The 15,864-nt window shown below is 43.9% G+C and overlaps 1 protein-coding gene across 4 annotated transcripts in view; it reads left to right on the forward strand.

The window, feature by feature from the left end:
• Positions 1 to 15,864, forward strand: part of LOC140477383 (collagen alpha-1(XV) chain-like) — a 262,607-nt gene that overhangs the window by 65,252 nt on the left and 181,491 nt on the right. For 2 of the 4 annotated variants that reach the window (XM_072571190.1, XM_072571191.1), the window contains exons 1-2: positions 12,123 to 12,587; positions 14,597 to 15,144. In XM_072571190.1, the coding sequence (XP_072427291.1) occupies positions 12,239 to 12,587; positions 14,597 to 15,144 (897 nt within the window). In that variant the 5' untranslated portion in view covers positions 12,123 to 12,238. Of the gene's footprint in view, positions 1 to 12,122; positions 12,588 to 14,596; positions 15,145 to 15,864 lie in introns of those variants that run through there. The other 2 variants (XM_072571188.1, XM_072571192.1) reach the window with 2 other exon arrangements.

The raw sequence follows: 15,864 nt of genomic DNA on the forward strand, positions 1-15,864 counted from the left end.
GGTTACAGGACTGGCTTGCTTAAAGATTCTTTTTGTGAGATGAGGTTGAAAATATGAGATTAAATTCAGCAACTTTACTGCCTTCTGCTGTCAAATAGTTGGATGCTATTGACAATATTCACTCAGGTTTCAAAGAACAAGGTGGGGATCATAGAAACCTATAAAATCCTAACAAGACAGACTGGACAGGATAAACAGGATGGATGTTCCTGATGACAAGGAAGTCCAGAACCAGGAGTTACAGTTTAAAGATACAGGGTAAGTAATTTAGGACGCAGATGAGTAGAAATTTCATCACACAGTGAGCATAGAACATACAGGCCCTTAAGCCCACAGGTCTGTGCTGACAACGATGCTGTTCTAAACTAATCCCATTTGCCTGCACATGGTCTGTATCTCTCTATTCCCTGCCTGTTCATGTGCCTGCCTAAATGCTTCCTTGGTATCAGGGAGTGGTGAATCTTGAAATAACTGCCTAAAGGCTGGTATCCTGTCGCAGAGTCACCCTTTATTTACATGTGCATAGTACCTGACACTGGCCTGGCTTCCGCAGAGCCAGCTGTCAGAGTGAACTGAACCTCTGATACTCCTGTTTATATCTATCAGCCAGGGCTCCCTGATTGGTCTAGATTGACAGCCCCAATCAGGGAACTCATGTTGTATGAAAGCCATCCAAGGAGCAGGAAAGTCAACATTTCGGCCTGAAACCCTTCTACAGGACTGAATCGAAATATCGACTTTCCTGCGTCCTTGGATGCTGTCTGACCTGCTGTGCTCTTCCAGCTTCACAACTGTTGAGTCTGACTTCCAGCGTGTGCAGTTGTTACTGTCTCTGAATTCTCAACTGTGTCTGATTCATCACAACCTGACACCACCCTGCACTCCCCACACCCCAACCTGCCTCTCTACTTTAAAAGGAACGGGGCTGAGGCTCTGGCCGACTGCTGAGGTGTCATTTTTTTCTAAGAGATCATCTCAGAAGGAGCGAGAAGATCTCAAAACAATTCCATTTGTTTCAATAGCTCAGGATAGCACATCTGTGGTGGAGCAACTTGGACAGTCTCTACTACAGACAAAAAAAAGTATGCATGATATGAGAATTGAAATGATGGATACATCTGAGTGGATTGCACCCATTGTGTCCAGAAAATGAATTCATTAGGAAACATAATTCTCGCACAAAATTACTTTTGGATTCCAATTGCAAGCTGCAGTCATTCAATTACAATGAAGTTAAAAATAGTACATTGTGGCTAAGATTTCAAGAGTTGTTAACCAATACCTTTTCTACCGTTGAAATAAACCACTGTCTATGTTCATATGAAGACATGCTAACTTTGTCCACTGCGTATTTTCTCACTGAAAAGCAATGCTAGGAGTGTAAGGATGGATGGGACTGATGGTTCGAAGAGAGAAATGGGTTTGTGCTTGAGTGGACGACCCGAAGCCAGCAGAACTTTCTGATAGGGTGGTCTGCACCTTTCATGCTGATATGCTTGCTCCTAACCTGTTGGAGCCAGCTTTGACACTTCCTTTCCTGTGAATACATCCTGCATCTGACCTCCCCCTTTCCCCTACCAATCCTAATCCAAACATTTCCTGGAATTGTCTTGGGTTTTGTATTTATTTGATTTTCTGAAAGTTTTTGCTATGGCTCCTTGATAGCACCCTCGCCTTGAGTCAGAACATCGTTGTTCAAATCTCACTCCAGAAGCTCAACACCTCTAGTTTCTGAGCCACCTCCTGGTCTGCGCACTCAGCTGAGGCACAACATTGTTTGAAAAAAGAGCAGGGGTGTTCCTGTATTGGATGCTATCCTGGTGAGTTTATTCAATTAAGTTCAGAAGATTTCGTTGATCTCTTCAGGAACTAAAATGAACAAGAGGAGTGATCAGATACATTCAGAGAAACTCTGTCTTAGATGGGTAACCTCTTATCTTCAAACCATGATCATTAGTTCCAGATTCTCCCACAAGGGGAAACATCCTTTCAACTCCCATCTGATCAAGTCCCCTCAGGATGTTTCGATTAAGTCACCTTTGACTCTCCTAAACTCCAAGAGATGTACAGGCTTAGCCTAGCCTGTCCAGTCTTTCCTTATAAGGCAATCTGCTTATTCCAGGTATTAGTCTAGCAAACTTTTCTGAACTGCTTCCAATATATTAACATCCTTCGGTTAATACAGTGTGACCAATATTATCCATATTCTCGATACTAGCAAGTAATATAAGAACAGTCAAGAATTTATTGAAATGTATTAAAAAAAAGAAAGGCTAAAGTGAACATTGACCCCTTAGAGAATGACACTGGTGAAATAATGAGGAACCAAGAAATGAATACATACTTTTGATCTAATTTCACAGTAGAGCCTTTCAAAATGACTAAATAATCAAGGAGCAAAATACAGGGAGGAGATAAATACAATAGTTCTCAGGAGAGAAAGAGCAGCAAAGTAAATAGGGCTGAAGGCTGATGATCCCCTCAAACTAATGGAATGCACCCTTGCATATGAAAGGAACTAACTATTTGGTTAGTGGGTACACTCATAGTAATCTTCCATGAATCCTTCGATTCTGGAAAAATCCCATTGGATTGGAAAACTGCAAATATAATTGCAAATATGAGTCTTTGTTCTCAGAAAGGGTGGAAGTAAAGGTCAGTTACTTTACTATCTGTCTTTGGGATGACGTTTGTCTGTTATAAAGGATGTATCAACAGAATATCGAGAAACTCATAATATGATCAAGTAAAGTCAGTATAGTTTCATGAAGCAGAAATCAGGACTGGCAGATTTATTACTGTTCTTTGAAGAGATAACGAATAGGGTAAATAAAGGCCAAGCAATGGATGTAATACATCTGGATTTCCAAAGGTGCCAGATAAGGTACAACACATCAGGCTACTTAATAATTGAAGAGCTCATGGTTTTGGATTTCGAGAATTACCTAACTAACTAGTAGAAGACAGCGGGTTGGGATCAGTGGGGTGGAGGTACATTTTCAGGATGGCAGCCATTAAATGTTGGAGTGGCACAAGGATCAGTGGTGGGGCCACAATTATTTACAATGTATATTTATGACTTGGTTGAGGGAAGTGAATGTATTACTGCAAAGTTTGAGGACGACCCAAAAATAGATGGGAAGGCAAGTGGTGAGGGTGACACAAAGAGTCTGCAGAGGGTTATAATCAGGTTGGGTGAGCAAGCAACAACTTTGCAGATGGAATATCATGTGGGAAATATGAGGTTATCCACTTTTGTAAGGAAAATAAGGAGCTGTATATTATTTAATTGGCAAAGACTGCAGAAAGCTGAAGCACTCGTGAATTTGGGGGGGGGCGGTTCTCATGCGTGAATCACAAAAAACAAGCATCTAAGTTCAGCAGGTACTAGGGCAGGCGCATGGAATGTTGGCCTTTATTTCAAAGGGATTGGAATATAAAAACAAAGAGGTCTTCCTAAAATCGTACAATGCACTAGTCAGATCACAGCTGGAAAACTGTGGACATTTTGGTCCCTTCGTATGAAGGAAAATATAACGGAAACAGTTCAGAGAAGGTTCACGAAGTTGATTCCAAGTTTGAGGGAATTTCTAACGAAGGAGAGGTTGTGTTTGTACACATTGGAGTTTAAAAGATGAGAACTTGAGTGACCCTGGCAGAATTCGAGATGAGTGTCAGTGAGACTGATCAAGCACTGCCTGATAACACTATCAACAATCCCATCCATAAGGTTACTGTTGGTCAACAGTACACTTATAGTAGTACCAGGAATGGATTTATCCTTTTTATATCTGGGCCACTTTCTATATTGCTAAGTAGATGCCAGTGTTCTAGTTTAGCCATGGGGCAAAGTTAGATCTCAAACTCACATCTTTAGAACTATTGCTTGAATGATGTCAGAGCCCATAGCCTTTTTTGGTAACTGCTTAATCTTTAAAAATAAAAAATCCTATTTCACTTCCATGTTCATTTCTATTCCATGGTCCTTCTCTGCATTAAAGACCTTGAGGGTGCTTTTACTTCTACTGGGAACAAACCAAATTGTGTCACACTTCTCCGGAACTCACTCAAACTCTCCTTGGTGATTCTCCCCATGCTCTGGGATGTGCTTTCTTCAGCTCCTTTCCCTTCACAGCCCCTCTCCACTGCTCAAACTCCTGATTATCGATTCCCTGGCTTTATTCCTTTCATTAGTGACACCAAATCAGAAAACATCTTTGGTTTCTGGCTCCACACTACTTCTGGTGTCCAACTCCTGGGAGATTTTCTCTCTGCTTGTCTTACAAGTCCCTCCAGACTGACCGAACTTCAGTTGCCTACTTTTTGTGAGAAATCACACAGATGCAAACCCATTACACCAAATAAATGCTTCCCTATAACTACCCCATGGCAATGCTGCATCCCAAGGATATCCCGGATAAAGATGTAAACTAACTGTTGAAGTTTTGAACTTTTCTTTTGATCTGATAATTATATGTATACTCGGAGACCTTCCCGTGTTGCTTTCAAAATTTTTGTTTGATCTGGGAAACTGTGTGAATAATTTAAGCACTTTAGGGATTCAGCTCTAGATATTCCTTCTCTACCAAGACTCAGAAGGGGATCAAGCAGTTGTTTAGGTTGCTCAGAGTTTTCTCACCAGCTCATTTACCTTAAAGTGAAAAATTAAAATTTCCTAACGAAAAGCTACTTATGAATCATTAAACTAAATAATTAGCTGTCTACGCATATGCACATTCACACACACACACACACACGCACACACGTGAACAGACACACAGACACTCCTCCAGACACACACACACACACACACACACAGCTGGTCAGGTGACCAAGAGGGCAGAGGTTGGGTCCAGTCTGGAACTGACTGTGGAGATGTGAATATTGCCAATAAAGTGATCCTTGAGGAGAAAGTGAGGACTGCAGATGCTGGAGATTAGAGCTGAAAATGTGTTGCTGGAAAAGCGCAGCAGGTCAGGCAGCATCGAAGGAACAGGAGAATCGACGTTTCGGGCATAAGCCCTTCTTCAGGATTCCTGGTGACGAGGATGGGATTTGGCCAATGAACTGTGTGGACACATTGCTTTGTTTTTGTCTGAGGAGATGTCGTCCAGACTTTGGAAAAGACGTAAGGATATAATGTTGAGGGAAGCAGTTTGTGAGCACTTGGGCTGATGGCTGAAGAGGAAAATCACTGGAGTCAGGGAAAGTCCCAGATGATTGGGGAAAATTACTGTTGTAACCCCCTTGTTCAAGAAAGGATCAAAACAAAAGATGGAAAATTGTAGGCCAATTAGCCTAATCTTGATTGTAGATAAAATTCTAGAATCCATCATTAAGGATGAGATTTCTAAATTCTTGGAAGTGCAGGGTCGGATTAGAACAAGTCAGCATGGGTTTAGTAAGGGGAGGTCATGACTGACAACCCTGTTAGAATTCTTTGAAGAGGTAACAAGTAGGTTAGACCAGGGAAACCGAGTGGATGTTATCCACTGAGACTTCCAAAAGGCCTTTCATTATGTGCCTCACCAGAGGCTGCTGAGTAAGGTGAGGCCCCATGGTGTTTGAGGTGAGCTACTGGCATGGATTGAGGATTGGCTATCTGACAGAAGGCAGAGTTGGGATAAAAGGTTCTTTTTCAGAATGGCAGCTAGTGGTGTCCCACAGGGTTCAGTGTTGGGGTCGCAGCTGTTCACTTTATATATTAATGATCTGGATGAAGGGACAGGGGGCATTCTGTTAAAGTTTGCTGATGATACAAAGTTAGGCAGACAAGCAGGTAGTTCTGAGGAGGTGGGGAGGCTGCAGAAAGATTTACTGGATTAGTGGTGCTGGAAGAGCATAGCAGTTCAGGCAGCATCCAATGAGCAGCGAAATCGACGTTTCGGGCAAAAGCCCTTCATCAGGAATAAAGGCAGTGAGCCTGAAGCATGGAGAGATAAGCTAGAGGAGGGTGGGGGTGGGGAGAGAGTAGCATAGAGTACAATGGGTGAGTGGGGGAGGAGATGAAGGTGATAGGTCAAGGAGGAGAGGGTGGAGTGGATAGGTGGAAAAGAAGATAGGCAGGTCGGACAAGTCAAGGAGACAGTAACTGAGCTGGAAGTTTGAAACTAGGATGAGGTGGGGGAAGGGGAAATGAGGAAGCTGTTGAAGTCCACATTGATGCCCTGGGGTTGAAGTGTTCCAAGGCGGAAGATGAGGCGTTCTTCCTCCAGGCGTCTGGTGGTGAGGGAGCGGCGGTGAAGGAGGCCCAGGACCTCCATGTCCTCGGCAGAGTGGGAGGGGGAGTTGAAATGTTGGGCCACGGGGCGGTTTGGTTGATTGGTGCGGGTGTCTCGGAGATGTTCCCTAAAGCGCTCTGCCAGGAGGCGCCCAGTCTCCCCAATGTATAGGAGACCACATCGGGAGCAACGGATACAATAAATGATATTGGTGGATGTGCAGGTGAAACTTTGATGGATGTGGAAGGCTCCTTTAGGGCCTTGGATAGAGATGAGGGAGGAGGTGTGGGCACAGGTTTTACAGTTCCTGCGGTGGCAGGGGAAAGTGCCAGAATGGGAGGGTGGGTCGTAGGGGGGTGTGGACCTGACCAGGTAGTCACGGAGGGAACGGTCTTTGCGGAAGGCGGAAAGGGGTGGGAAGACCCCTTTCACCACTGTGTCTTATGGTCTTATGGTTAAAGTATGCATTCAGGATCTACCAAAGTAATTGGGGAGAGCAATCGCAAGGGGACTGGGGCTGCAGGTATCTCCAGGGAGGAACGACACACTAACACAGCCAGTGAAGGAGCAGCTGATGCAGATAACATTCACCAATGGGACTCAGGCTGTGATCAGCTACTAATCTTGAGTGTACCCTCCCCTTCACTGTTTTGATCACACAGCATTGCCCTGTGGTTTGAAGGGCAGTGCTTGTCACTGGCCACTCGGGTGTTTTTCCTATCTTCCTGGTGGTGGAAATTGAATAAAGATTCGTGTCCCTTGTGTCTTTTACTGTGTCTCGCACCTGCACACACATACCATGGGTGCTGGGGGAAAAAATAAGCACTACCGCACTTAGGCGGTAGTGTGGGGGTTAAATAAGGAAAAACTATAAATATACATGTTTTTTAAAAAAAAGAAAAAAAAACTAATCTTGAGTGGCAGGAAAAATCTCCACTGATGGGAAAACAAAATAATGGCATGGGGGTCTTTGTGGAGCAATGGGACTATTTGATGAAGAGTCAGAAAATTGGACTATATACACGTAATGCTTTAAGTTGCTTTTAAAGGCAAATAAAGTGGCTGAGGACATCATGGTACTGGTTTTCTTAAGTATCATCGGGAGCAAGACCATTGTGATTCTGGTGCAACCAGAGAAACACACATTTCAAGGGCTATGTGTAGTGTTGGGAAATTATTTCACATCCAAGCCACTGATGATCACAGAACAGTTCTGTTTTACCAACGGGTACAGCATGAAGGAGAGTCCATCGCCCAATTCATAGCTGCCTTAAAGAGGTTAGCGGAACACTGTGAATTCAGAGGGCTCTTCCAAGATGCCTTCTGGCACCATTTGGTTTGTGGCCTCCGACACAAAGCTATCCAATGGAAGCTACTAACAAGAAGAAACCTGGATTTCAAGGAAGCTTTGGACATTGCTACCTCGATGGATTTGGCTGGCAGCAAAGCATCCCATTGGCTGATGATGCCCGGGTGCATAATATAGTGGAGATTTGGCAGATCATAGTACCAACTGTAGAATGGCACCAATGGGAGAAGAATGGCCATGAGGAGTCAAGAAACCCAATGCCGCAGGTGTAAGCGAGTGGACCATATTACCTGAAATTGCCAGGTGCAACCCAAGGCATAAGGTACATGCCACCAACCAGGGAGTAGACCAGGAGTCAGTCAGATTCGCAGGAAAAACAGAAGGCTCAGAGTCAGCAGAGTTTCAGTTAAACAAACTGTCAGGATAGGGTGGAACTGATTGTTTCTAGGTTCTTCCCCAAAGTAGAGGGGAAGAAAGTAAAAATGAAAATGAATACAGGTGCAGCGATTGGGATATTTGGTTGGCATGGATGAGTTGGACCGAAGGGTATGTTTCCATGCTGTACATCTCTATGAATGGGCCACTCTCATTGTTTCAGTCTTAAAGACGGATGGCACAGTGAGGAGTTGTGGTCACTTTAAGGTCATGGTCAACCCAGCCCTGAATGTGGATCGATACCACATGCTTTGAGGACCTATTCAGTGGACTGTCAGGGGAAAGAAATATTCGAAAATGAATCTGTCACAGTCCTACCTAAAGGTGGGGGTTGTGAAGGAGTCCCAGCTACTGCTGGCGACAGTGACACGTGGAGGAACCTTTCTGCTACAAGCGACTTTGGCATTACATCAGCACCAGCTCTGTTCCAGAGGGCCATGGATCAAATATTAAGTGGGTTGCTAGGGGTCCAGTATTATCTGGAAGAAGAGCACTTGAAAAATTTAGATGGAACTCTAAAGAGATTGCAGGTGCACGGCCTAGGGAGTAAAAAGAGAGAAATGCAAGCTTTTTAAAGACTTCGTAGAGTACGTGGGCCATGTAATCAACGGTGAGATACTACACAAGGTGCCCTAAAAAGATGGAGGCCATCATGAATGCCCCTAGACCAGAGAGAATACGTTCACACTGAGATTGGTCTTGGGACTTGGAAATTGTGAATGCAAGTTCACGTCTGATCTGTGCTCAGACCGGCTCCTGGGTAAAGGGCAGCTGTGGAAATGAAGCCAGGAGTGTGAAGTGGCTTGCCAGGAGATGAAGTAGGCCTTAAAGAGGTTGGAGGTGTTAACCTAACATATACAGTCACTTCTGCTGTAACACGATAATTCCGTTCTTGTGTGATCTCACATTATAAACAAGTAGCCGCACCATTTAAACTCATAGGACTGGAATCTTGTTATAGCCAATGTACGTCTTAAAAGTTCATGCTTTTGAAACAGTGTCCCCAATTTGTTAATCACGTTATGGCAAATTCATGTTAACGAAACACGCGTTATAGCGTAACAACCTGTAATTCCTAGTTCCAAAGGAAGCGATAACATCACAGAGAGAGGTGGTTGTTCCTTTATGATTGTAATAACAACTGGGCCAGGCATCCTTTGTAATGATGTCCCTCACCAACAGATTTCTTAGTCATGTACTTGTTGGTCTGTTCATGTCAGTGTCTCTTTAAATTCTTTAAATCACTCTGCAGCCGGATGCCACACTACCAACATTGTTTCATTTAAATGCAGCTGTTCATATTGAGCATGAAGGAAGGTGCACTGTCAAACGTGCATGCTAAGGCAGTGAGCAGTGACCCCACCATATGGGTTTCTATACTACATATCTCTGGAATATCCACATAGAAAATTCCCAACAGAAAAGAAGCATTTCAGGTTCTGAAGAAAGGCCACTGACCTGACATGTCAACACTAACTTCTTTCCAGAGACACGACCTGACCGAATGAGTCCTTCCAACCTTTCCTGCTTCTCTTCAGGAGCTCATATGCTGAAGAAACTCTTCCCCTGATGACTTATGACTGATTCTTTTACCGTGTTCATCTTTCTCACTCTATTTCGTTTCCTTAGCAACTGACTTGGGCTCCAACTCATTCCACATGGAGATCCCAACTTAAATCCCACCCTTTCTGGATGCTGATGAAAGTGAAAATTAGTCTCGCCTTCCACCCCTACAGATGGTATCTGACCTGCTGAGTGTTTGCAGCATTTTGTGCTTTCATTTGAGGGACCCATGTGCCTTTTGAGCCTTTTAAGTGAGACTAGCATCATTGCCCGCAAATGCAGTCAATTATTGCACTGTATGACAGGCAGCTGATCCCATTTTACAAGTGTGTTAAATCCACAGCCCCGTGATTGCACAGTAGGATATAATCTGGCTAAACATTTCGGGAACAAGGAGGGGGAGTGAGAAGTCTATGTTCCAAATGCTCCTTAGCAGGGGTTACTGGAGTTCATTGTGTTGCTTAGGCATCATATGTGCCAGTGATTTATGAAAAGCAGCTCCTTTTCTTTGTTTTTTTTCTGTTAAATTTCTCCTGTTCGGGTACTTCCTGCTGGCGACACAGAGAACACAGTGTTACAATGACTTATTTCTTCTCAATCTTTTTCTGTACTTTTCAAAAGAGGATATGTTTGGAATCAGAACCGTAAACAGTGAAAGGGAGAGGGCCAACCAACCATTCACATTCCACTGACAGCACTGAGGAAAGTTCCTCAGAAACTCTAAGGGTCAAAAAAAAGGGACAACCTTCCTTCTTTTTAAATTCCAACTTGGACATTTTACTTTGCACAGTGTTGTAAAGAGAAGGCTCAGAGCTGTTGTTTGAATGTGTTGGACATATTATAAAGGCCTAAAGGCTGCTTAGAAAAGGACAAAGGCTTAATTGTTACAAAAGTAGACTTGCAAAGCACCAGAATCTACACCATTCAGTTCGGCTCACAGTAATGCACTCTGAGAAGCCCATCCACCATTTCACTTGGATGCAAAAAAACTCATGCCATTATTCAAAGAGAGAAAGGAATGCCATCTCCAATGTCCTGCTTAATATTTATCCTTCAAGAAACATTCACTGATACCTCATCTGGTCATTTATCCCATTGCTAGCTTGAGAACTGGGTATTGTACAGTAACTATACATGAATTGATCATTACTTTTCTCTATATTACAATATTCCACTGCTACGTCATTAACTGTGAGGTATTTTGGGGTGTCCCAACACTGTGAAAATCACTAAAGAAATATAAATTCATTCTTAATTTCTGACGAGATTTGTGAGTTTGGAGGTGGGGCAGTGAGCAATATTGGAAAAAAGGTATGCTGTGCTAGTTCCCTATTTGTCCTCGAGGCAGCGTGTGTGTGGTGAAAGCTACCTGCCCAGCACCAGTGGGGTGCACTTACTCTTATTAATTTGCAGCAGATTGCTAAAGCTCCTGCAGTTTTGATAGCAAGGGCCCCCATATAATGCAACAACATATGAGAGGGCAACTGCACAGTAAGAGAAAGGAGAGGCATGAAAATAAGGTGCAATCTGTCCAGCTAGTGGTGCCGATGGCCAGCCTGAGGGCACCCAATGGCAGAATTGTGCCAATGTGAACGGAGGTCCTGGGCACCATTCTCACAGGCAATGGTTGGGGCACAAGGCGGCTGTCAGTTCCCTCATCCTTTTCCCACAGCCATTTCATTTTGCCCTCTTTTTCACCTCCATGGCACACTGTCAGACCTGGCACTGTGAAGGATCAGAGCACGCTCACCGGTCCTCCCTCCTCCTCAACTTGCCCACCAATCCAATCTGGACAAGGGAACTCAAGAGGCAGCCTGCTCATTGGCCATCTTCTGGAAAATTCCAGATAATGTGCTGATCTGATGGCCTGGTTACAAGACCCAACTGCTGAAAATACTCTCATGTCTGGAAGGTTCAGCCCATATTATCATTGTGGAAAATCGCAGAGCTCTGCTTTGGTTTAGGATGACTGCAATGCCTTCAGGCTTTCCATTGGCAGCACTAAATGGTTAGTTTGCATTTTAGATTCACACTGCTGTGCCCTCCCACTGTGCAGTTCCTGCCTCTGCACCTTCCAACACAGAGTAGCGGCTTGCACGACTCTTAACAAAATTGCATCACCTTTGGGAATTTGTTACCAATTGCACATTTAACTAGCTTAATGGGCTCCATCTTGCTGCTGGGTGAGTTGCTGTCATTTCAGCTGACTCCGGGTGTATCAGGACGAGGTGAGAACACATTGGGGAATAGGCTCAATACAATTTTCTTTGGTTTACTTACAGCTGTCTTAAGATGTGATTGAAGCTATTAGAGAATGCTGTGTGAAGCTTATTTGAAGCTTATTCCTCACTGACTGGTAATTACAATGCAATTGGTATGTGCAGTCAGTAGAAAAAGAAACTGCTGATTCTCTCTGGCTTGTACTTAAGAGCAAGGCAGCCAACAGGCTATACAGCTTCTTAGTTGATGGAATTATTTGGTTGGTTCCCTATGGAGTTTAGCCAAGTGCAACAGTATGTTGGCACTGTACTGAACTGCTTGGAATTAAGTGCAGTGCTGCTCAAATGCTTAAGTTAGACTCAGGGAATCTGCAGACAGAAAACAATAAGGCAGAATGCTAGGAAAGTAAATTGCAGAATAACCAGGAGATTCGCAACATTGGGAGGATTTGTTCCCTTTTTATTTTCAGTGTTTTACAAAACAAAAAGCAATGCCTCTGGGGATTGTAGCTGTCTCCATCTGTCTACTGCTGTGCGGTGGGGCGCATGGACAGTGGGATTGGTGGTACAGCCTATGGGGAACAGACAAAACCACAGCAGCACCCGACACGACAACTCCGGTAAGCACACAATCACCCAGGAGCGACCGGTCACCAGGAACCACAATGGGACAAGGAATCCAGTCCACATCGACAGTTAGATCGGCTGATGTCACCCAAACCCTGGGTCCTCCTCACCAAGAGCACTCTGTTCAAGTGTCCTCAATGGAAGGGCACACTCCAGCTGGGGAACTGACCAAATCCATAAGTGTTGGCTTACTTCAGCAAAGGAATGTGACAGGTAACATGTCCTTTCATTGCTCAGGGGGGGTAAATGGATGGTCAGGCTGTCTTTATCGGAATGATGTTTGATCTACACTGCACACTGGAACACAGTTGTGGCATTGTGCTGAAATAGCAAAGCCTCCCTAGCGATGTTCCATAGGACATTCCAGTGTCTGAAATTCTGGCCATTTTACTTGTATTTTAAAAATTTCAGTGCTGATCGTGAAGGCATTTCATTAAGAGTTGATGAAGTTAAAACCAACCCAGTTGGAAACACAAGAGTTCTATTGCGCCTATATGGAGGAAGACTGCTTTAACATAGAAGTCTTACAATGCAACTAGTCTGCTGTGTATACCTAGAACTCTGCTTTTTAAAAATTTCAAACTTTCAGTAACTGCAGCTCTCCTGTCACTCAGCACTCGCCTGTCCTGGTACGGTTTAGTGCTCACTGCTGTTGCAAAGCCCTGATTTATGTGTCTGTGATAATTAGTTATATGCCGGGAGTTCCAAATCAGGTCAAAGGCCTTCCAGGGTAATATTTAGGTAAGACCTTATTTTGTGAAGCAAAAAAAAACATTTAATTACTAAACAGGGAAGAAAGAACATCATTTATGCAGCATTTTCACAACCTCTGATTATGTAGAAGTTTTTTTCCAGGCAGTGAATTACACCTCCTAAGGGGTGATGAGACCTGATTTGTTTCTGATGGCATTTTGTCTAGTGTTGGGTACAGTCTTGCCACACAAGGAGCAAGAAAAGCAAACTGTGTTGGGATTGTTCCCAGTTGGGGAGAGGTGGGGAGTGGTTGGGTGTCTGAATGAAGGACCCTATTGCTGTGAAGGAAAGGCCCAGTAAGAGCCAGCCTCCTGCCTTTCCTGCTGGTCTCTATCCTCCTCACCCTCATGATCTCCTGCTCCCACTGCGGCCAGGATCCCTCAACAATATGCATGCCACTTGAACAGCAGCCACTGCTCCCCTAAAGCAATCACCATACACTTCACAGCTACTAATTCATTGGCACTGGCAGCGCTCTGCCAGTGAGGTGAGCAGGGTGACACGACAGGGGTAGCACAGCAGGAGATGGCAACATTTCTTTCCCTGGGGTCCTTGATTCTAGACAACTGCTGCATTAAATTCAACAGGACCTCCCTAAAAGGAGGCAGCACATGGTCTTCACCAACTTACCTGCTGATGAGTGGGATCCCAGTCATCTGCATTGAATGTCACCCTGTGTAAAGGTTGTGCAAGTGAGCTACATGGTACAATCCAATTGCCCTTCCTGTCTGCTAGCAATGCTCCCGGGAAAGCAGCCACCCACCCAAACCCGATCCCCCCCTCCTCATGAAACTCCAGGCAATTGATATCTGGGATTTCCCAGACTGATTCCTGCCATGGCAGGACTGACATATAAAGAGAGATTGGATCATTAGGTCTGTATACGCTGGAGTTCAGAACAATGGGGAATGGGATCTCATAGAAGCCTATAAAATTCTAACTGGATGAGACAGAGTTAATGCGTGAAGGATGTTCCTGATCACCAATATGCCCTGAATAAGGGGTCACTGTTTAAGGATATGGAGGAGGCCATTGAGAGGAAGAGAAATTTCTTCACCCAGAGAGTGGTGAACCTGTGAAAATCTCTGTCACTGTTTGAGTCAAAACGCTGAATATTTTCAAGGAGTTGAATACACTTCTTAGGGCTAAAGGGAAAAAAAGGGAGAAAGTGGGAACAGGGCGCTGAGTTGGATAATTAGCTGTGACCATGTTGAACAGTGGAGTAGGTTTGAAGGACAGAACTACCCTGCTCCCATTTTCTATGTTTTAATGATTTCTCCTGATCAAATCCCTGTAACATCAACAAAAGGTAAATGTGCCATCCTGTGGGAGCTTTTGCAAAAGTTGTAGAGATCTGATCTGGGAATCCCTGGTGATGCATATTTAATGTAAACATAACAATGGAAAGGGATCCACATTGGTTAAACAGTGACAGGAAAAGCATTTACCTTTCTGTTCTTGTATTGCAGAGAGAGGATCCAATGATCACATTGACTTAACAGGCCTGATTGGAGTCCCTTTGCCACCTTCAGTTGCGTTCATCACAGGATATGAAGGCTTTCCAGCATTCAGCTTTGGGCCAGGTGCAAACATTGGTCGACTGACGAAGACTATGATACCTCAGTCTTTCTACAGGGACTTTGCAATCTTGGTGACCATCAAGCCAGCCAGTGACGATGGGGGGGCACTGTTTGCCATTACAAATTCCTACCAGAATATTATTTACTTGGGAGTGAAACTATCTGCAGTTTGGAACAACAGCCAACAGATCGTGCTTTTTTACACAGAATCGGGTTCTGAAACCTCCTATGAGGTTGCCTCATTTGAAGTGCCACCCATGACAAACAAATGGACTCGGTTTGCTTTATCCGTTGAGGATGAGTTTGTCACTTTGTATTTGGACTGCGACGAATATCAACAGAATCACTTCACACGGTCACGTGAAGCATTACATTTTGAGCCAAGTTCTGGAATTTTCATTGGGAATGCTGGAGCTGCAGGGTTGAACAAATTTATAGTAAGTGCCGTGGAGGCTTTTTTTTTAATGTGTTAAAAGCTTGAAAAGTCCATGGTTGATATTTTAACCACTGATATTTATGTTATATTAGCAAAATTGTTGTCAGGAAACCTCTGAGAAATATTGCAGGGCCAAAAGTTTAGTCTTATTTTACCAGCCAAAGTATTTACAATTCAGATCATTTATGAAAAGAACTTAATGGTCTCAATATTTACCTGAGAGGGATTTGGAGCACAAGGTTGGGAAACCCAGATGGCCGGAGCACATATGTGTTTTTAACAGAGTTCCTGCCTGAGAATCCGTTTTATTGACAGGTTTGGCTGCCTGACAGACAGGGAATGCCCCAGAAAAAGCTGCAGCGCAGGAGCAGATAGGTTTAGTGGTTGTTGGAAGTAAAGTTTGTTGGGGCACAGGTTTCATGCAGTATTGTTGCTGGGATCAGAAGATGGAGTTATAGTAAGTTCAAAGTGCGAAGTAGGGTTGGAGAGGAAACAGCATCAAGTCAAAAATTGGAACAGAAATGGTGCTTTAATAGAAAAATCTAATGGGTTCAATTTGTTTTTTGATACTGAGGGTGTTACAGGGATGATGATTGGTGATTGCACCATAGAACATAGAACATAGAACATAGAACATAGAACAATACAGCACAGAACAGGCTCTTCGGCCCACGATGTTGTGCCGAACATTTGTCCTAGCTTAAGCACTCATCCATGTACA

The sequence above is a fragment of the Chiloscyllium punctatum genome, chromosome 5 (assembly GCF_047496795.1).
Source record: "Chiloscyllium punctatum isolate Juve2018m chromosome 5, sChiPun1.3, whole genome shotgun sequence".
NCBI classification, from domain to species: Eukaryota; Metazoa; Chordata; class Chondrichthyes; order Orectolobiformes; family Hemiscylliidae; genus Chiloscyllium; species Chiloscyllium punctatum.